Below are 20,866 nucleotides of genomic sequence, written 5' to 3'. Positions count from 1 at the left end.
TGAATCTAAAAATCTGTATGGCTGGAGTGCAAGAAGTACAGTTTAAGATGCAAACAGAATAGAGAACCTCAGTCATATTACCTCATGTTGTTCATTCCTTAGCTGCCCTTCTTTATTAGAACACATGATTTAATTAAGGTACAAACCAGCATTAAGGTTAACTTCCAATCCAGTCCAGTGAAACTATTATTCTTCCTAAACAAGCTGTGGCATGGATATTGCTATTGTATATAGCACAAAATGAGAGATAAGGTTATCAGTCTTTGACACTAATGGGTTTAGAGGATTATACAATCCTTTCTTCAAACCTAGGACAGATTTTTTTTCCACTTCGTGTTACTTACTACATGTATTTTCAGAAGACATAATATCTATTCAATATCTATCTATTTAAACTTTCTAATAAGAGAATTATCGTTCATGTTTGAGTGTCCAATGGTATTTACAAAGAACAGAGAAATTCCACCTTGTGTTTTGTATATGTAGGAAATCCACATTTTTGTGACTTTTTTTTCTCATATGAAAATATGTGTTCATAAGAAAATGCTGTAGTTTGTGCTTCCAGCATTATAGACTTGTGTTTTCTATGATTATGTTGAGGATGAGAACACTCACCAAAAGGATTAAAGAATTAACTATAATTAACTGTGTTGTCTGTAGTCTTTCATGCAGAAAAAAAGTCAAAAGCCATTGAAAGAAATTAGAACAAAGATGTTCATTCCTACTGAGAAATGGCTAGAATTTTTAAAATTTCCAACATTAAATAGATGTAAGAATTAAGTACGCTTTTGCTCCAGCAACAATCCAAAGAATATGATAAAAGGACATGAAGTCATTTTTTGGTGAGCACTGAAATCATATATATCATTTTTGTCAGTGTAAGACAGAACTTCCTCCGTTCTGGTTTCCAGTGAGTGCTGTTCAACTTCCACATTAGAAGATCACGTGCACAAAAGTTTATGGGCTACTCTGTATTGTCCTCAGAATAAATGAGTACACTTAGCACTGCCCGGCACCTTAGAATGATTCTTCTCATTTGACCTTTTAAGACTTGCATTCTTTGTGGGTTCATGAACGGTTGCTTTTAATGACATTTTGAAGTAGTGTAGTAAACATGAATATAATATTATTATTCCTTACTGCAGGGTATCTTGGAAGTTCTGATCAATAAGACTGGCTTTTGTATACTTAAGGAGGGGAAACAACTCCAGAGAAACAATGCTTCAGTGCCAAATTGGCCTGCAGGACAATGGGATAATCTGATTTCACAAACTCATGATTGCTTTTTACAATTTCATTTCGCATTTGTCAAAAGTAAAGAGGACTCCTGTCCTATTGAATTTTCAGTTTTCTGTAGTGTTTCCATCACAAAGTCCCATAATTAGATGATTTTTGCTGAGACGGTAATTCCTTTTATAAAGTATCTATATACAGGCTATTTGATTGCCATGGTCAAACTCCATTGCTTAAAATTAATCTTGACAGTGAGGCAGACTTTCTTTCTGCATATGAATGAAGACAATGGGTGGCAATAAAGTGGAGAGTTGAGGAGTGAGAGAAGAAATCGGAAGCCTACTTTGCTGTATTTAGTATATTATTATTTCTGTCACTTTAGCCATGCAAGCCCCTCAAGGTGGATTCTACCTTTTCTCTGCACTGCACAAATGAAGAATAAGATGCATGCTCTTAATAACCAAGATTTTGCTTTCTTTAAAATGCCAAAATGCAAGCCCAAAGGAGGAAACTTCAGTCTGTGGAATGCTATTTATGCAGATGCAACTAGGCAGCAGTCGCATGATTTCTGTGATAAGGAACCATGAAAAGTTTCAGAATTCTCTCAGGAGTTTTTGAAAACAGTATTAAAATCTCTGACCATGAAGCTTTGGTTCAGTTTTTGAGCATTGTAATTGATTGCTGCCACTTGCTTTAAAGCGCTCTTTCTCTTTTTCTGTTAGGTTTATCAGCTGCCAAGTTGCTGTCTGAGTCTGGGCTAAGTGTGGTGGTTCTTGAAGCCCGGAACAGAGTTGGAGGAAGGACATTCACTATCAGGGTAAGTGCTTCCTTAAAGATCATCTAGTCTACCCCCCTGACATGGGCAGGGACATCTTTCACTAGATCAGGTTGCCAAAAGCCCCATCCAACCTGAACTGGAACACTTCCAGGGATGGGCATCCATGCCTTCTCTGGGCAACCTGTGCCAGGGCCTCACCACCCTCATAGTAAAGAATTTCTCTTTATATCTAATCTAAATCTTTACATGTCCTATCAGTACACATCCTGGTAAAGAGTCCCTCCCCATCTTCCTTAGAAGCCCCCCTTTAAGTATTGAAAGGCTGCATTAAGGTCTCCCTGGATCCTTCTCTTCATGCTGAACAACCCCAGCCCTCTCAGCATGTCTTTGTAGGAGAGGTGCTCCAGCCCTCTGATGATCTTCATTGCCCTCCCCTGGACCCACTCCAGCTGGTCCATGTCTTTCATGTGCTGGGGTCCCCAGAGCTGAACGCAGCACTCCAGGTGGGGTCTCACAGGAGCAGAGTAGAAGGGCAGAATCACCTCCCTCAGTCTGCTGGCCACGCTGCTTTTGATGTGACCCAGGATACGGTTGGCTTTCTGGGCTGCAAGCATGCACTGCTGTCTCATGTCCAATTTCTTCATCTGTGAGTATCCCCAGGTCTTTCTCTGCAGGGCTGCTCTGAAGCTATTCATCCTCCAGTCTGTGTGGACAGCAGAGTTGCCCTGACCCAGGTGCAGGGCCTTGCACTTGGCCTTGTTCAAGTCCATGAAGTTCACATGGGCCCACCTCTCAAGCCTATCTAGGTCCCTCTGGATGGCATCCCTTACTTCTTACCATATCAACCGCACCACTCAGCTTGGTGTTGTCCACAAACTTGCTGAGGTTGCACCCAATCTATGCAAATCGATGTTTTTAATAAAGATATTAAACATTACCAGTCCCATTATGGAACACACTGGAGAAAATCCAACAAAGGACCACCACTAAAATGATGCCATTAAAAAGAAAATGAAAGAAACAATGAGTCACCTGAGGCGCAGGGTAATGTAATACAGATATTCCCTGTGCTTCCTAGCCTAAAAATGGGAAAGATTTAAATTAAGTCAGATGCCATTGCTTGGTAACCAGAGATAAACAGGGGTGTTTTAGTAGAAATCATTGTACGTGAGATATAAACAGCATTCCTCTGTGATACTGCAAATGCCTAGCTTGAACTGCTCACTATAAACAGCGTTAAAAAGTTAGCTATCTGCACAAGTGTTACTGTCTTGGGCAATCAGCCTGCTTCTAATAGTATGTGTCTCAAACTTGCTTTCTTTCCACTTTCCAAGTGAGCGTGATGCTGGTCTGAGTGGTGTGTGGGGTTTCTTTGCTGGCAGGCGTGGCTGGATGCTGATAGCCCAAGTGCAGCGGGCTGGAGCCAGGGTGTGCCCTGCTGGAAAGGAGCTTACTCCCTTTGAATACTGCACTGCTGTGCTCAGCATCTACAGTATTAAATCTAAGCAGGTATCTGCAGAGACAGGGAAAACAAGCATTGGTGCTGGAGATGGTTTCAACTTGAGAAGGGTTTTGTGAAGACAAGAAAAGTATCGTGAGTTCTGAGAAAGCGGTGTTAGATTTTTAACCAAGGTATTTAGTTGGATATTTCTTCATATTTGCATGTCTTTTGTGTGACTACAAAGCCAAAACTGGTAAGTATAGTGAGATTTAAATAAGAATTAAACCCACGTGCAGTGGAGTGAAGACACCGTGATCTCTTGTGTGTCTGTTGTTGCAGAGCTCAGCACTGCCTACATTTAAGCCAGTCAGAGTGCCTTGTCTCCCGTTCACTTAGATGCAGTGCCATTCACCATGGAATAATTCTTCCTAATTCTAGGTATTTACATTGAGGAGTCTCACACAGAGTTTTTGATTCTTGTGTTATTTCTTTTGACAGAATAAGCAAGTTAATTACGTAGATGTTGGTGGAGCATATGTGGGACCTACCCAAAATCGGATTCTCCGTCTAGCAAAGGAGCTGGGTATTGAGACCTATAAAGTGAATATAGATGGCTATGCCATCCATTACAAGGGGGTAAGTGTTACATCTTTCATGTTCAGACACCTAAACACTAAATTTTGGAAACTGCTGGCAGTCATTCAAGGGGTTTCATTTAGAGCTCACGTTTGCGAATTCAGGAAGCACCTGTTTGAAGTGTTGTTACTCTGTTATAATTTATTGGCAATTAGATCAATGATTCTTGTTTTCTTTTGAAAAGTCATAAAAAATGAGAAAATTCTAGTTCTGAAATACAAGGCCAATTTAAATACAGAAAAAATATAATTCTGTTGGATAATATTAAATTACAATATTAGACAACAGTATTATGGGACCAGCCTGGAGTATTACAAAGTACTTGGTCCACTTATGTAGCTAGCTTCACATGAGATCCTAGTCCCTTACAGTGGGATTCATCTTGCTAAAAATTGGATGTCTAGAAGTTGGAAATTGGATTTGAGACTTGTTGAGATTCTCTAGCTAATGGTAAGGAACAGGCACCTCCCAAGGCTCACCATAAACTTTGTGTCTGAGATGTGGGGCAGAGGGAGCTCAGACAGCTGCTTCTGAGTAGACAACTAGCATGCAAGTGGCTAAAGTGAACTGGCATGAAACCTATCTTCCGAGCAGATTTCAGGCCCTTATCTTAGTTCTTCAGCCCACCATTTTTTTGCTCAGGTCCTGTTGAGGACCTACTGCCAAAATAAGTACAGAGTGAGAGCGGTAGGGAGAGGGACAAAGAGAGGCCTAAGATTCATAGGCATAAGGTGCATTGTCCATCTCCATAACTCACAAACTAATTTCCATCATTTATTTATTTTTTAATATTCTTTTGCTGGAGTACTTCCCAGACATTAGCAGAACAAGGCTTGAAGCCTACATGAGTAAGAGTTGACATGCATGATAGAGGCAAGGCTATGTGGTGAATCCTTAACTGATTTAATTTTTATCATCTTTCTGCTTTTTTTTTTTTACTATAATTAGAACAATGTGCTCATGCTGGATGGTTTTATGATCTGGTTCTAAGTAATTTCTCTTTACTGTGAAGATTCATACCATGCTTGTAAAATAGTCACATGTTAAATAATTGCATAGCTTCTCCACAATACTCAAAAAATAAACTGCACCACCTGGTGTAAAATTGGTGTGGTTCTACAGCAAGGGAGCTGGGCTGATTTTACCAGCTGTATGTTTGGCCCACTGTATTTAATTTAAGCTCAAACATGGAACTGTTAGCTTCTTAAAAGGCACTTATCTTCTGTGTGTTAAATAAAAGGCTCTAATGGGTTACATGAATTTGAGCCCTTAATCCATTTTGACAGTGAAGCTACAGCTTTTTTTGTCCCTTATTACATTATGCATGTCCTTGCTAATGACCATGTAATTTCGTAAGTTTTCTTTGAAGTGGAAGCATGTTCCTAAGCAAGAGGCAGAATTACGAGCTGTTCAGCTGGATCACAGGCTGTGGATCAATTCTAGATTTGGCGTTGTGGTCTTGCCGAGCAAACCAGTATCCTCAAAGGAGGCATAGTTGTTGGAACAGGGGATCAGCAAAGGGACTCCCTTAAGCACTGAATAAATAATAGTTATGCTTTTACTGCAGTCGGTTTCATTCCTCCCACATTATTTTCCCATGGATTACAGGCCTTTTGTTTTCCTTTCTTTCCCTAAGGTTTTTCACTGCTTTTTCTCCTTACTCTTGAGAATTCATGTAGTCAGCATGTCCTTTGTTTTAAGGATCTGTTGCTAAGTCCTCTTTTAAATCCCACTTCTTCTTGGAACCTATTGAAAACAAACTGTGCAGCCCAGGCTGTTGGCTAGGTTGATGAGTGCTCAGTGATCTTAGGACTTGTACATTTTGCCTACCTGCTACATACTGTTGTCATGCTTTGACGGTGTCCAGGTGGAGATATGTGCTTTCCTGGCTATATGTATACCTCTCATATTCAGTAGAGGCTCTTTGGAACCAGAAGTAGTATTTTCTAGGTGATAAAAGATGTGTTAGAGAAGAAATTGTTTGATATTAAAGGACTGTCACTCCAGAAATTAAATATTAATCTAGAATAGGGACATGTTCAGCTTCTTGGACACCGTTGGCTGTGGGCCAGCTGCTGCCTTTCAAGTTTGAAGAGTGTGACTGAAAACTTCTCCTCTCGTGTCTCATTCGCTGTTTCTGCCCCTTAGGGGCTGTCCGGCACTGTGGAGCCAGGGGTAGACAGGAAGGTCTCATCCCAAGGGCATATCTCTGAACTCTGTGACTCCGCAGCAGTTTTGCCGGATGTGAGAGGGAGAGTTGTGTTGAGGAATAGCTAAACATGGCTTTAGATGTTGTTGTGATAGTCGTTCATTCAATCGTATGCAATCCCCAGCATCTCCAGATTAAGAGATTTTTGGTCACTTGTTTACCACACTGGTCTGGCTCAGTTTGGCTCTTTCTGCAGGTTTTCAGGATACAGCTCGGGCTGGGTTAGAAGAAAGTGGGGAAGCCTTATCCTACAAGCGGAAGCAGCCAAGGGAAAGTGGAAATCCCCCGGGGGATTTCATGAGCTGCTCTGCTCTGAAAGGAATTTTTCCCATATGTATGTGGAAAAATCCCACATGCGGCATGCGTTAGAAATTGTATTGCTTCGTGTGGGCAGGTTTCTTCTGTAGTCACAGTTTATTTGAAGATTGAAATATGTAATTATTGTTTATCTTTTTTTTGTCTGTTTGTTCATTCTCTCCCATTGGTTAACATGGAAACACAGACTGCTTTGATATCAATCAGGAACTTGTTTGTATCCTGTCACGGTAAATCTGTAACTTCTAGCTGTAGATTTTCTTCCGAGCCCCAGACTTTCTTTCCAGCCTGATTGCTCCACGGCTGCTCTCCCATAGATCATAAACAGCATTTCTGGACTAAGAAAAGGCAAATGTGCAGCAGTTGTCCCTTTCCAGAGGGGCAGATAGCTTTTTATTTTTACAGAGGTCCTTGAAGCTCACGCCGTGCTCAGTTTTCACTTTCTCTTTAGCAGAAGACATTAGAAAGTAAAGGCATTCATGCCTTGGTGTAGTATTAAACTTCTCGAATAACTGCAGTCCTCTAGTGCTTGGCTGCAGCACTCAGCTCCAGTGTACATACCACTAGTAAATAAGAACTGGTTTTGCTTATTTGTTTGCTTATCATTTTCAGAGCAAGGCAACACAAGACAAAAGAATTTTCATACATAGTGCTTCACATTTGCCATCTAGCCTTCTATTTCCTTCCTTTAGCCTTAACGTTAGGAGGTTAGCGTGCAGCAGATAAGTCTGTGCAGATCGCTGTAAATGTGTAGTTCAGACACGGGAACTGCAGGCAGTCCCTGGCACTGCAAAGCTTGCAAGGTTAGGAAGCACTGAGCAGGGAGGGATGCGTGCCAGAGGGCTCACACCGTAAGGAGCTGTTGCTCCAGCTGGGCACGTTGTGCATGGCCCAAGGGCTAGCGCAGTCCTGCTCTTGGGGCACAAGAACTGCTCCTGTGCTCCTGACTCATAGTTTCAGCACAGGGGGCAGGAGCCACGTTTGCTTTTCTCCAGCTGGAAAAATTGTCTGTTCTTGGCGTGGTGTCACAGCTTGGGCTGTGTTCCTGTGGTGATGACTACAAGCTGCAACTTAGCCCTGGGCGGAGAGATGGACCTTGCAGAGCACGGCATCTTTCTGTGGCCTTCTTTCTAGCCATTGAACTATGATGCCTGGGCATATCATTTCCTTTGGATTGGTGTGGTGTACCTAATCCGGGCAGGCAGCAGGACGCAAATCTGAGGTCCACAGGAAAGCGTTCAACATGCCAGGAAATGGAAGAAAAATTAGATAAACTCTGTGGGTCAGCCAAGCAGCCTTGTGTTAGCTTGCAAACAAAGCCAGGAGGTTATTTGCCTTTTAGTTAAGAAAACAGTAGTTGTTAAATAATCCACCCAGAACATTATAAACTTGTTTAAAAATGGACTATTGCAAGATCTTGCCTGCCTGCAGTGAGCTTCTCTGTGAAGCATGCAGCCAGAGCTCCTTTGCCTCGTAGGGAGCCGATATTAAAAACCAATGAATAATTTACCAGCCCCATGTCAGCTGGGCTGGATTTAGTCCATTCTGTGGAAGTACTTGTGCAAGAGAGAGGGCTGAAAAACTGATATGACTAAGGCAGTCAGTCTGTCTGTCTGGTGGACAACGGGGACTTCTCTGCTGGAATTTCTTAGATTGGGATTTTTGTCTGATCCGCTCCAACCTGTTACAGATCCAGACCTCTGCACAAGGAGATACCGTGCCTATGAACTATTTCAGGCTACATAAATTCTGTCTTAGCCACTTCCAGGTCTGCTGGCATTGTATTTTTCAAGGTTTTCCTTCCCTTGGTCTTGAATCTTACTAAAGTTATGGTTTTTACATGCAGAAAAGAGCAGTAAGTAATGCTGGTTTAGACTGTATTCATCACCATTAGGAAACTGGTAGTTCTGAGTGGTTAAAATACATTTTCCCATTGATCCTCCTGGGCTATGCCATTGACCAAAGAAGTGGGAGTATTTTTTATCATAAGTTTTCTTGATGAGTTCTCAACAGATTGTGGTCATGCTGATTTAAAGCTAGCACAGTGCTGGAAAATTTGGAGGAAGACATGAGGCAGCCAGGCAGTGGGCAGGTTCTCCCTGCCTCAGCAGGGAAAAATCTGCCGCAATCAGGATAGTCTGGGAGTTTCTGAACCTGGAGCTGTTTAACATGGTAGAGTAAACACTGGGAGCTGGAAAAATGTTTTGGCGCAAACCCCATCACAGAGTTACTGAGAGATATTTTCTTGGGCTGATGTTTTGGGCTGATGTAGGTTTGGCTGGGAAAAAGAAAAAAAAAAAAAAAAAGAGGAGGAGAGGAGCCTTAGAAGAAATTACTTTGTTTGACTTTCTATTAAAATAAGTGCTGATTTTTTTTTTTTTTTGAGTTAAGTAACCCAAGGACAGGAGAGGTGTTTTCAAGTTACACCCCTCAGTTCCAGCACAGTCACCCTTTCAACAAGCTGCATGGACAGAGGTCTTACTGAAAAGAGAAAAGTGTTTTAAACTGAAGAAAACAGCCTTGAACTGAGGGCTTATCTTTTCCCTTACAATATCGCCGTCACAAGACCTCAGTAATAACTCGTCTTCACCTGTTGTTAGGTGGCCTGGCAGTACTGCACCTCGTCTCTGCTTAAGGGCAGGATTATTAGTTTTAAAGCGCATAAAGGAAGACACATTGTTGGCACCTGCATCCCTGACCAGAATAAGAAGGGTAGTAATAAATAAGCTCTGAAGGAGTGGTATGCGATGATCTTTTTGAAAAACAAAATGTTGTGCAATAAGAAGAAAAATATTAATGATATATTACAGCTTTGCGTGAAGATTACCATGCTTGATACAACATCAGTTTATGACAGTAAAAGCTGCAAGCAAGCAGTTTATCACTCTGCATGCATTTTTTGGTCTGCTCTTCTAAGGCTGAACGCACAGTGAAGAAATGGCAGTGAGAAATGCTGCTCCAGGAAAAGGAAGAGGCAGTATCCTGCAGAGGATTCCCTTGCTTGTAGTTTGTAGGAGCATTTTCTCTGTTCTTGCCATGGCAGGACTGTGTTTTGCATGCACACGTGCACCTAGAGAAGGATGGAGCAACCTCCTCCTCCAATTTACATATACCCAGAAACCCAGAGGCAACCAACCACTTCCAGAGTCCTCCTGGTGACTTGAACAGAAAATTCGACATCTGTTGAAAATAAAAAACAAACCTTTAAGCTCTTGTCTCTGAATGTGGGATCACAGCCTTGTGCTTTGCTCAGCCCAGAGGTTGCTGTGCCTAGAGCACACTGGAGACCGTGTTTGGTGGTGCCATCTGTGAGGATGGGGAGTTCAGTATTCTGTCTGAGTTTCACCTTGCATCTTTTATTTTCGTACCATCTTTGCAGAAAAATGTTCTGAAGAATATCAGAAAGCTGTACACATACACAGTTATCATTGTATCAATTATCAGGCTGTACACACATACACAATTATCAGTGGGGAAGACTGATAAATCATCTCACACTGAGTGTGAGGATGGCACTGTCGGCTCCAGCTTCATTTCCCCCTGCCCCTGGGTCTGCACCTCATGCACTTGCAGCACTGCAGCCTCTTGCTTGGCCTGTGAATCCTACCCGTGGGTGCAACATGGTGTATGCATTGCACTAAAAAATGTGTTACACATGGCATAGCACCACAGCTCCTACCTGCCATGGTCCAGCTCGTTCACTGCATCCTGGCACATGGCCTCGTGCAAATTTTTGACACACCTGGAAAAGCAAACATGTAAGAGGTCTGATGAGAAATTTGCCATTGACTTACACGGGGGAAAGTTCAAAGCAATTTAATAAGAGAAAATGTTGCCCACTCATCCAGTCCTCTTTCAGATTAAAGTTATCAGAAAGAACCAGCTGCTGTTAGATTGTCTCACTTATCTTTATATCACAGGATTATCTGCAAACAGTCTCTATTCCTGTTGCATCTATGTGTCATACACACTGTGATTATTGGTACTATTTTTACAATTGTGCAGAATTTTCTTTCTGCAGCCAAAAACTTTCTTTTTGGCGAAACAATTTTTTGCAGGCTAATTTTCTCTCAAGGCACTTGGAACAATAAAGAGGTATATATTTTTTTAAAGGTGCTACATATCATAAGGGCACCTAGATAGTCTAAAAATCTAAAATGCATGCAATTTTAAACCCATGCAAATTTTAGGATGCACATTAGAGCAGGCAGGTGAACATTACATTCATTCATATATAATAAAGAATACTTAGGAACAAGGAATATCACCTTGGCCATTGCTTGAGTCTCCTTAGCCCAGAAGTTGACAGAATCAGCTCAGAACAAATGCACTCTCCCACCCCAAATGAAAAACCAACAGCGTTAATGTCAGACGAACTGTCATTTTTTTTCCTTCATACTTAGATTCCTGCATTCCATTGCTTATACGTGTATGTAGGGAAGAAAAAAAAAAAAAAAAAAGGCTTGAATTTAGGTCATTTGGGCCAGAAGTTTGACCATGTGATGACTTTGGGAATTCTCTGTTCTTGACTAATGCAGGTATGCTCTGTAGTTTCAGTTGCTTGTGTTGTTGTTTTAGGGAAAGTCACGCCACTTCGTGGGTATTCGCCCTTCAACATGGAATCCCTTCGTTTATCTGGATTACAATAACTTCTGGAGGACCATGGACAAATTTGGAAAAGAGGTAGGTTCTGTAAATTGCACCTATTTCCTATAGAGCTCATGTCACCATAAGTAAATCTGTGTTGGTTATATTTTTCTTCTCTGGCAGGCTGTAGAAGGATTTTTTCCCCTTCCCATGCTCGAGCCTTTTAGAGGATGGATGGGTCATCTTTGTAGCTTGCTAAGCTGAGCTCTGATTTGTCTTTGGAGTAATTTTATTTCTAAAATTCTTAAATAGCAAATGCCTCAAAAATTCAAGTAGTACAACTTCAGATCTCCCTGTGTACAAAAAGTAGCCCCTGGGGATTCATGCTGGGACCTGGCAACGATAAAGTGCTTTATAATTTATTGGATAATTTGCCTCTGTCTCTAGATTCCTCTTGAAGCACCATGGGATGCTCCACATGCTGAAGAGTGGGACAAAATGACCATGAAAGAACTAATAAATAAGACTTGCTGGACCAAGTACGTAACTCTTCATACATTCTGAAATCCAAATGCAGAATGACAGTGGGTCCCTAGCAAATTCTGGGTTACAGCTGCATGAAGCCTTCTTGTGGAGAGCTTTCTCGTGTTCCAATTGAGTTCAGATGGGGCATACTCAGATCTCTGTTGAGCCAAGTACCCATGGCAAGGAGGGACAGCAAAAACCTTGCGGAGTCCAAACGAGCCCGAGAAGTTAGAAATGTCTCAAGTTGATGAAATGTGGTTCATATCAACAAAGGCAATGATGGTAACATGTGACAGATAGTGACAGAGTAGAAAAAATAAATGTACTGTGGACAGTACATTGAATGCATTTACAGTTCACACTGCTTTAACACACTGTATCCCAGGTAGAGCAAGGTAAGTAATTGTTCCTTTTTATTCAGTGCTATGGAGGAAATAAAAAGAATAGTTTTTCTTAGTGTGACAAAAAAAAAAAAAGGAACTGGAAAATTATGACAGACTCGAAGAGGAAATAAATTACTAGATGTTTGGAGAAAGTCTTCATAGAGGGGTTGAGAAGCGTCACTGTGTGACATGAAGTCTTGTGGGAAAATTCCTGTGGTCTTCAGTGCAGTTAGTGTTTCAGCTGTGCGGGGGCTAGCAGAAAAGATTAGGGTATGAACATCTACTTTGAGCATACGTACAGATCACAGTGGCATAATCTAGTAGCTATTTCTTCCAGTAGCTAAGTCGTCTGAAGCATTTTTGAGTACTTAAGGGTGTGCCATCCACATAGCATGAAGAAGTAGTTATCAGTGACTTGAGCTGGCTAAGTTTTATTATCATCAGTTGTTTTAGTGCCTTTGGGCCCCCTTCACAGACCACATACCCACAGAGTAAGATGCTGTACAAGCACGAGAGAAATGTATGGCATCTCACCCAAAGTGCTTAGGTTTAGGACAAGAGACAGCAGATATACAAAGGCAATGAGAGAGCAGGAGATGTTTGAGATGAGATTGATCTTTGTGAGGGACTGTTGTTAGGCGCTGGGTGAGGGCATGTGGATGACAGGGTAGGACACAGTGCTTGTGTGGGCTGGCAGATGTGATTAAAGATGCTGGAGAGACCTGAGCTTTGCCTCTGCAGGCCCACATACACAGGAGTGACAGCGTGTGCTCTTCTCACCATATTTCCACTTAATTCAGGTGAGAACATGCCTTTCCTCCTCTGCAGGAGGAAACAGCACAAAAAAAAATCAGCACAAATGATGTCCTCTGACTCTTGGCCGTGTCATCTCCTACATAATTATAGTGTGTGTCTGTTTTAATCCTTGGAGAGAAAGAAGGCCTTCTTGTTGCCCTTCACCTCCCTTGCTGGTTTGTGCCTGGGTTTGGCTAGGAGCTTTGTCTTCATCCCTGCTGGCCTTTTGCCAGGCTTGCTCATTGCAGAGCACCGTCCTTCTGCTCCCAGGAGGCCGTCCTTGAGTGCTAGCCAGCTCTGCTGGGCCCCTTTGCCCTACAGGGTAGTTTCCCATGGGATTCTGCCAAGCGGGTCCTTGAGGAAGCTAAAATCCACTCTTCCATAGTTCAGGGTTGTAACTCTGCTGTTTGTCTTACTCCTCTCAGGATCTTAGACTCCACAGTTTCATGCTCACTGCAGCCAAGGGTGCCCTTCACCTTTGCATTATCCAACAGGTCTTCCTCATCTGTGAGCAGCAGGTCCAACAAAATGTCTCCACCAGTTTTCAGCATCAGGGCCCAAGGTGATATATTGCTTAAAAAATGTGCAGTGTATTTTATATGTCTATGAAGGAGCCCACTATATGAATAGAAAAAGGAACAATGTTCAGTATGGGGCAACAACAGCTGGAAATACTCTTTTCTTCATTTCCTTTTTCAATAAATTCTATTTATTGGCAAAGAGAAACATGCTCATGCTAACACCTGTATCCCTGCTTGCTGTGCTGGCCCCTGTGCTTCTTTGTACTTCTCTCCTCCCTTGCATTCAGCATCTTATTTGTTTGGCTGTGCTCTGTTTGCCTTTTCATGCTGACTGTGGTTTAGCACTGTGCTTGCAGCTTCCTAACCAAAACTTTCCATTTGAAAGGATTTTGCTAGGTTAAATCTTACTCCGACTCCATGTGATACAATATACAGCAGTTCGGACTTTCTCTTGCTCTCTGATGCACTGCAGTTTTCTTTACAATAAATCTCATGAGCCATTTCTCTGCAAACTCAGTCACTTTGAGCTACCCTTTCTGTTCCAAGTGCACTGGCTCTTCCTTTTCTAGTTTTTACTGTTCCTCTTAGTCAGGAAGTCAGTGAAGTATAAGCAAAACCAGGTTTATAGTGATCTCTGCGGGAACATGTTTATCTGCAAGACTGCTTCTACTGCTGGTGGCTTTGTGGCACTCCAATTTTAATGGACACACTCAGCCGAAACACGTCCAAAAAGCCATTTTAAATCTTCAAGCCAAACCAGATTTTTCTAAACATAGTTAAAAACGGTACCACCCTAAATGGAAAAGCTTTTTTACAACATTTTCTGTATGACTTGGGTCAAGATTGCAATGTAAGAGTAATTTGTCACATGCCACAGATCAGCCTCTACTAATCCTGGAGACTCTTCATATTTCTCAAGCTACAGCAGTTTGGCATCTCAGTGCTTTCAGGACTGTTACAGAGGTCTGTTGTGTGCATGATGTTTTCATATTCTTACTAATGAAATAGAGGTGACTGGACTTCATGCCTAGGGAAATTAGGTTATAAAAGTTTAAAAGTTATATATTTTAGCCTGGACAACTTGCAAAATTGCTTCCTTTAGGAGATGGTTATAAATCCATGTGGTTTTATGAAGCTTCATCTGAATCAAAGACCTTTTGCCGTCTTTGCAAAATAATCTCAATTCTTTTACTAATATGTAGCTACAGATGAAACAAATTGTTCATAGATAGCAATGTCCTCATCTCCTGCTGGTGTAACTCTGTTTATGTTCAAAGGATTTACTTCAGAAGACAACTGGTCCTCTCCCTATATTTGTGGCATTAATTGACATTTTGGTTTTTCTGGGTTAGTTATGGTGTCTGATTTTTGGTCTTACAAAAGCACTGTTATACCAGAGATGGGAAATGTCTTAGCAGTGTGGCTAGCTGAGTCCCTGAGGACCAATCAGACCTTGGAAATTATGTGCCTGATGAGCTCCCCGTGGAGGGGAAATGCAGAAGAGGTTTGCTAACAGGTTACCAAATGCATTCTCCTGTTGAGAAAAATATTTGTTTTGATGAAAAGAATGGCAACTGGGAAAGTATTTAAAGAAATAACTAAGGTAAAATCAGTGGGATTTCGAACTGCATGGGTAAATGCTTTGGGAGGAAGGGAGGGAGGCGCTGATATAACCATTGAAACAATCAAGCTCCAGGCTAACAAATGAGGCAAATATAAATCATTTTGGCTTCTCTGACTGTGGGGTAGCAGCCCTTATCAAGAATAATAAAGAAAAAATAATGAAAGCAATCAGGAAGTCGCATTTATTCAGTACCTGTTTCTGCTCCTGTGTTTCATGCAGAGCCGGTAAAGAATTTGCTACCCTCTTTGTGAATGTCAACGTCACGTCTGAGCCGCATGAAGTCTCTGCTCTCTGGTTCCTGTGGTACGTGAGGCAGTGTGGGGGCACAGCCAGGATATTCTCTGTCACCAACGGGGGACAGGTACAAAATGTCTCCTATTTTTCCCCCTCTTGAAACCATAAAGAGCAAGTGGAGTGTTGTACCCGCCGAACTCCTGTAATTAATGAAAGGAGAACAAAACACCAAGTTTATGGGGCACCAAAGACAGTTATGTTCTCATGGGGCTGAACGGCCCTCTCAGCTAACTCTGTGTAATGAGGAATTTCATTAGCTGGGCTGTGGGATAAATTGGGACAATTTAATTAATTTTTCTGTCCTGTGTTCACTTCAGCACAGTTCTTTTGTTGCAGATTTGTTCCCCCCCCCCCCTCCTTTGTGTGCCAATTTGTTTTCTATGGGATACTTACCACATCTGAATGTTTTCAACAGTTCAAAGCAATTGTGCTTCAGACTGAAATACCGATTTATTCATTTTTTTGTGAAAGTCTCTAATGCCAAGGGTTGGAAGTAGGAAGCAAAAGGCCCTTCCTTCTTGAGACAGCTCACATGGCAGCACGTTTTTTGAGTTACTTGAATCTGCTCCTCACCTTGGTCGTGGCAGACAGCTGGTTGCCTGCAGAGCCTCATTTTTCATCTTATTGTTCTGGAGGAAAATTCAGAACAGGGAAGAGGGGGGCTATCAATACTTGTATATTGGGGTAGGAATAGACAACCATGTGTCAGGAAGGCTGGAAGCAGAGCTAGTGCTGCCCTCAGGTAGGAGTAAAACCCAAGAGCCTTCCTCCCTAGGGGCCTCTCAGCCACAGTTGCTGTCCCATGTCAGCAGCTGCTAGATGTTGTGGTAAGGATTAAAAATAAAACAAATACCCTTAGCTAGACAAGACGTGGAGAGGAGAAAGCTAGGCTGAGAAGGGCACTTCCTTTTCTTTGTGCCTGGATGTGTCAGGCTGCCTTGGTTGCTGCCTTCCTTCCCTCTCCCAGATCAAAATCAGCTGAGCAAAAGTATTTCTGACTTAGCAGCCATGACGAGTCTTAAAAAACTTCTTCAGGCAGTCATTTCAGTCTTTCAGCACAAGAATTTGTGGCTCCTTTCCTCCCTGCCAGTACCAGCATCTTCTATGTAAAGTGAGCTGCTTGATAGAGCAACGGCGGCTGGCGGATAAAAGAGGGCTAGTGCTTCCAATGGGCCTCTGCACAGACATCACAAAAAATATGTGTCACAAATTGTGCTTTTCCCAGACGACACTGTCTCTGTGTCATCCCAGGGACAGATAAAGCTCATTGCCTGCTGCACTCAAGGCCAGACTCAGTTAAAGACCTGTCTTACTTACGAGCTTGAGAAGGCTTTAGCTGTAGAGATGCAGGCTGGTATCTTTGTCACACATGAGGGTTTTGATAGCACAGCGATGGGTAAAATATTAAAAACTTTTTAATGAGGTGATTTGTTTATTCTAGCTAAAATACCTGCATTATACTTCTTTATTCTGCAGGCTTCATGAGCCTTTAAGCCAGCTAATTGAGAAAGCCATTGTAAAAATGTCTCAGCTATCAATCTCCATTGAGGTTCAGGCTTCTGTCTTAGCTCTTCTGAAAGTCTGGGCTACTTTATGCATCCTTAGGACTTGCAGATCTGTCCTGGAGTTTCTTGATTATGAGCAGGAGTCATGTTCAATGTCATTGCGATTAATACTTGTGAATTTTTGTTTATTTTTTTTTCTGTTTGTTTTTTAGGAGAGGAAGTTTATTGGGGGTTCTGGTCAGATATCGGAGAAAATAAAGGATCGCCTTGAAGGCAAAGTTAAACTGGAGAGACCTGTGGTCCGTATTGATCAGACAGGTGATAATGTCATTGTGGAGACTCTAAACCATGAAATATATGAGGTAATTTGATTAAAATAAAAGTAGAGTATGCATTTAGTGGGTGAATACATCTGCTGTAGCTCTTAGCCAGATGTAATCAGGAAGTACCTATTTGTGTGTGTCTATTTCTCAGACTGTCCGGACAGTCTGTGAAACCTGCTTTGCAGATTTATTTATGGCTGGGTCACATCTTGGTGTTCTGCTAATTGGTCATTAGTCTGCTTTGTCTATCTGACCTTTTTCTGTGATTATGTAGTTTTACATTTTAGTTCCTCATTGAGACCATTTCAGATAAAGAAAAATAAGGTTCCTGTTTGTATCAAAGTTTGTGGTTTGCAGGGGAAAAAAAAAAAGGGGGGGGGGGGCAACATTTCAAACCCAGTTAGTAAGATTTGTGAGGTCAGCTTGTCACAAGTTAGGAAAGGCCAGGGCTCAGCCCCATCCCATGCAGTGACAGCAGCTCCCTTCTGAACGCAGAGCTAAGCCTGCTGTGGGGGGGAGGAGGGTTTGCGGGGCTCAGTCACCGCCTGCAAGATCCTTGTCTCACCAGCTGCAGTGTTCAGAGGATATTTAAAGAAAGTTAGCAGAAAGGGAAGGGGCTGTTTGGCAGAGGAACCGGTCTGAGGACGTCCTGAGGAGGGGCTCTCTACCTCCCCCAGGGATTATTAACCACGGAGTCAAACCACAGGCTTCTTCCTCTGTGCCGGCTGAGCCCAGTCGGAGCAGATGGGCTTCCTGCACTCAGTGGCCCTTCCAGCATCAGCACTCCTTGGAGCAGCAGTGAGTGCAGTGATTCAGTGTCAGCCTGAACCCTGAAGCAGAGCATCCTTCGTCACTCCAGTCAGAGACAGACCTGTGGGAGGAATGGAGCGTGTTCAGGAAAGCTGAAATCAGTATTGCCTGTCTGGAAGTAGAATATTGGGAACATGCATTGAAGTGATATTTTTTTTTTAATAATAATAAAAAAAAAAGGTCATATTTTCTTGGGAATAGTAAAAGACACTTCTACCTGTGCTGTAAGATCTTTCTTGTCCCACTCCCTGACCTGTCTCCAGCCAAGTTTCATCTCTAGTCCTGTAGCGTCCAGAAAGCTATCAGGAATCACATAATCGCAAAATAATATATTTTCCCTTTCTTCTTTTTCTGAAATGGCAGAAATTCTTCTGGCCAGCTGGAAATATCTGTGTGGGAAAGCCAAGTAGGAAAGTCAGGGGTGAGAAAGTTGTTAATGACGGATAAGAGCATCTTTCAAATGTGTCCTGCAGGGCAACCTAAGTGTGAGGCAGTGCCTTGTCTCTGCTGACTGTGGTTTACTTTTCAGGGCAAGTATGTGATCAGTGCTATCCCTCCTATCCTGACAACAAAGATCCATTACAACCCAGAACTGCCACCGAAGAGAAACCAGTTAATTCAGCGTTTGCCTATGGGGTCTGTCATAAAATGCATGGTGTACTACAAGGAAGCCTTCTGGGAGAAGAAAGGTATGTGGGGGAAGCGAAGGACTTGGGAACCCAGTGCTATGCTAATTTTGAAGCTCTGCTGTCTATCAGGAAATAAATCTGGGGGGGGAGGGGAGCATTAAATGTGCAAAACACCCAAAACTAAACAGAAATAGAAAAGCAAAAGGTAACTCTCCCTGAGAAGGAGAGCTCTTTGTCCAAGCTTAAGTATACACCTTTTCCCAAAGCAGAGTTCAAACTCCAGCAGGATCCCAAGTCTCAGAGCTGCCAGCTGATGACTGTGATGACTGATAGAAGAAGCCAGGTTTCCCTGGGAAGTATTGCTGAAAGCTGTGAGGCCACCTGCAATGCACAGAAACAGCAGCCATGCAGCAGCAAGTCCTTCCTTCTCCCTGCAGAGACAGAGTTAGGGCAGCCAGAGGGAATTTACAGCAGGCAACAGTGAGAGCTTTGGGTGTAAGTGAGACCTTACCCTGTTTTTAATCCTCTGTTCTACAGACTTGGTATCTCAGAGGAATGGGAAAAGTAGGTTAGCTTTTTGTTTAGCTCAAGATATTTTTTCAGGTACTGCAGCATCACATTTTTCTCAGCTTTAACTGTTAAAGAATGATCAAAAAATCAGTTACCATTTCTAGAGCTATTTGCATGAACAGGTTAGTTTCCACTTCCTATATAATGCCACTGAAAGTTGCGCTGGATGAGAATATTTCTTAATCGAAAGAATATAATTTTGCATGTTTCAGGGCATAAGACAGCTACCAAATGGGATTAGAAAGAAATGTAGGTAGGTTTATACATTGCTATCTGTGCAGGATTTTTTGCGTGTTCATCTGAAACATGTAGGTGGTGCCAGGGATGTGATACTAGATTAGATTGCCCATGTTTCTGCTGCATTACTGTTACTGGACACCGTTCATGACAGTCGTATCATCAACAAAATCAATACAGAGTGTATATTTGAGCCCACAGTGACCAGATATAATTACATCGGGTTTTGTTGCTGCTCTTGTTGTTCTAACCAAAGTTACTTATGGAATGAACCATCGTAGTTCTTGCTAGATCGATTTATTTTTAATGCTTACTGAGTCCAATACAGAAAGCCACAGGGATTTGCAACAAGCCACAAAAATTCCTTACTAAGTAGTAATGGAATTTAAATACGACTTTTATAAGTCCATGTACAAAATTTCCCAGAGTCAGAGGGAAGAGAGGAAAGACTGTTACAGACTTGTAGTTATTATTGGTGACCGAGGAATTACTGTGCAGTTCCTTTTATTGATAGTTTTCCCAGTTCACTGCTGTCAGTAGTAGTGATTATCAACAGGTCTCTCTGACAATTATTTTGCTTTTTTCCCCCTTAGGTTGCAGTGCTTCTCTCCTCATTGAGGATGAAGAATGCCCAATTGGAATAACCATAGATGACACAAAACCAGATGGATCTTTTCCTGCCATTATGGGGTTAGGAGCTTCTAGCCCATACTTACAGATATGCATTTCTTTTTGTATAAAGCAGTGAGAGGAGGAGGAGGAAGAGGGGGAAATGGACAGATCCTATCAGTGGTGCCCACTCCCACAGCCCTAGTAGAGGGTGGAGAGTACTTCTGACAGCTCCCTTGTGCCTCTCTAGTCCACATAAGCTTTTATGTGAAACTTATGCTACAAATAGCCTGATACAAAGGTGATCATTGGGAAGGGGTTGCTGGATTCACCTTTGCTCGTTTGAAGCATTCAGACAGTGTTTTGCTGCTGAGTAGACTTAGAAATAAATCCTTTACTTACCTAGTTTTATGAGAGTCTTATGAGCCTGTATTCTGCTTATGTCAGGACCTTGTATTTAGCAAAATGAAAATGCAATTGTCCAAGACATCATCGTTTGCATCCTCTCCCCACCTAGCTGAGGAGGGACAAAGAACATCAGCTTGTGGTTACGTTAGGCAGCAGCTGTTCAGTGAGGAAATCGGAATTCTGAAGAAATTACCAAATATTGGAGCTGGACTTTGGACAAACAGATGAGAAAATGTGTAGCGGCATTTATTGGCTTTTAAAAATGAAATTAAGCCAATATGAACAAACAATCTTTACAAATGTTTCCACTGTAATCTGAGGGGAACCTGCCAAAAAAGGCCAATATAAATGTCAAGCAACTATTTGTGAAGTATTTGGCAAGGAAAGCATGCTACTTCTACCAAACTGTACATGCTTATGGGCATATTCAAGGC

The 20,866-nt window shown here is 42.1% G+C and overlaps 1 protein-coding gene across 1 annotated transcript in view; it reads left to right on the top strand.

Annotated features, from left to right (window-relative positions):
- The window catches only part of LOC310903592 (amine oxidase [flavin-containing] A-like), a 37,370-nt gene that overhangs the window by 9,505 nt on the left and 6,999 nt on the right, over positions 1 to 20,866 (top strand). The window contains exons 2-9 of the mRNA XM_083847102.1: positions 1,956 to 2,050; positions 3,951 to 4,088; positions 11,191 to 11,295; positions 11,647 to 11,738; positions 15,267 to 15,408; positions 17,059 to 17,208; positions 18,509 to 18,668; positions 20,009 to 20,105. Coding sequence (XP_083703228.1) covers positions 1,956 to 2,050; positions 3,951 to 4,088; positions 11,191 to 11,295; positions 11,647 to 11,738; positions 15,267 to 15,408; positions 17,059 to 17,208; positions 18,509 to 18,668; positions 20,009 to 20,105 — 979 coding nt within the window. The remainder of the gene's footprint in view (positions 1 to 1,955; positions 2,051 to 3,950; positions 4,089 to 11,190; positions 11,296 to 11,646; positions 11,739 to 15,266; positions 15,409 to 17,058; positions 17,209 to 18,508; positions 18,669 to 20,008; positions 20,106 to 20,866) is intronic.

Source organism: Anser anser (assembly GCF_964211835.1).
Source record: "Anser anser genome assembly, chromosome: 1".
In the NCBI taxonomy this organism is placed as follows: Eukaryota; Metazoa; Chordata; class Aves; order Anseriformes; family Anatidae; genus Anser; species Anser anser.
This window is presented reverse-complemented; position numbering and strand designations above follow the sequence as displayed.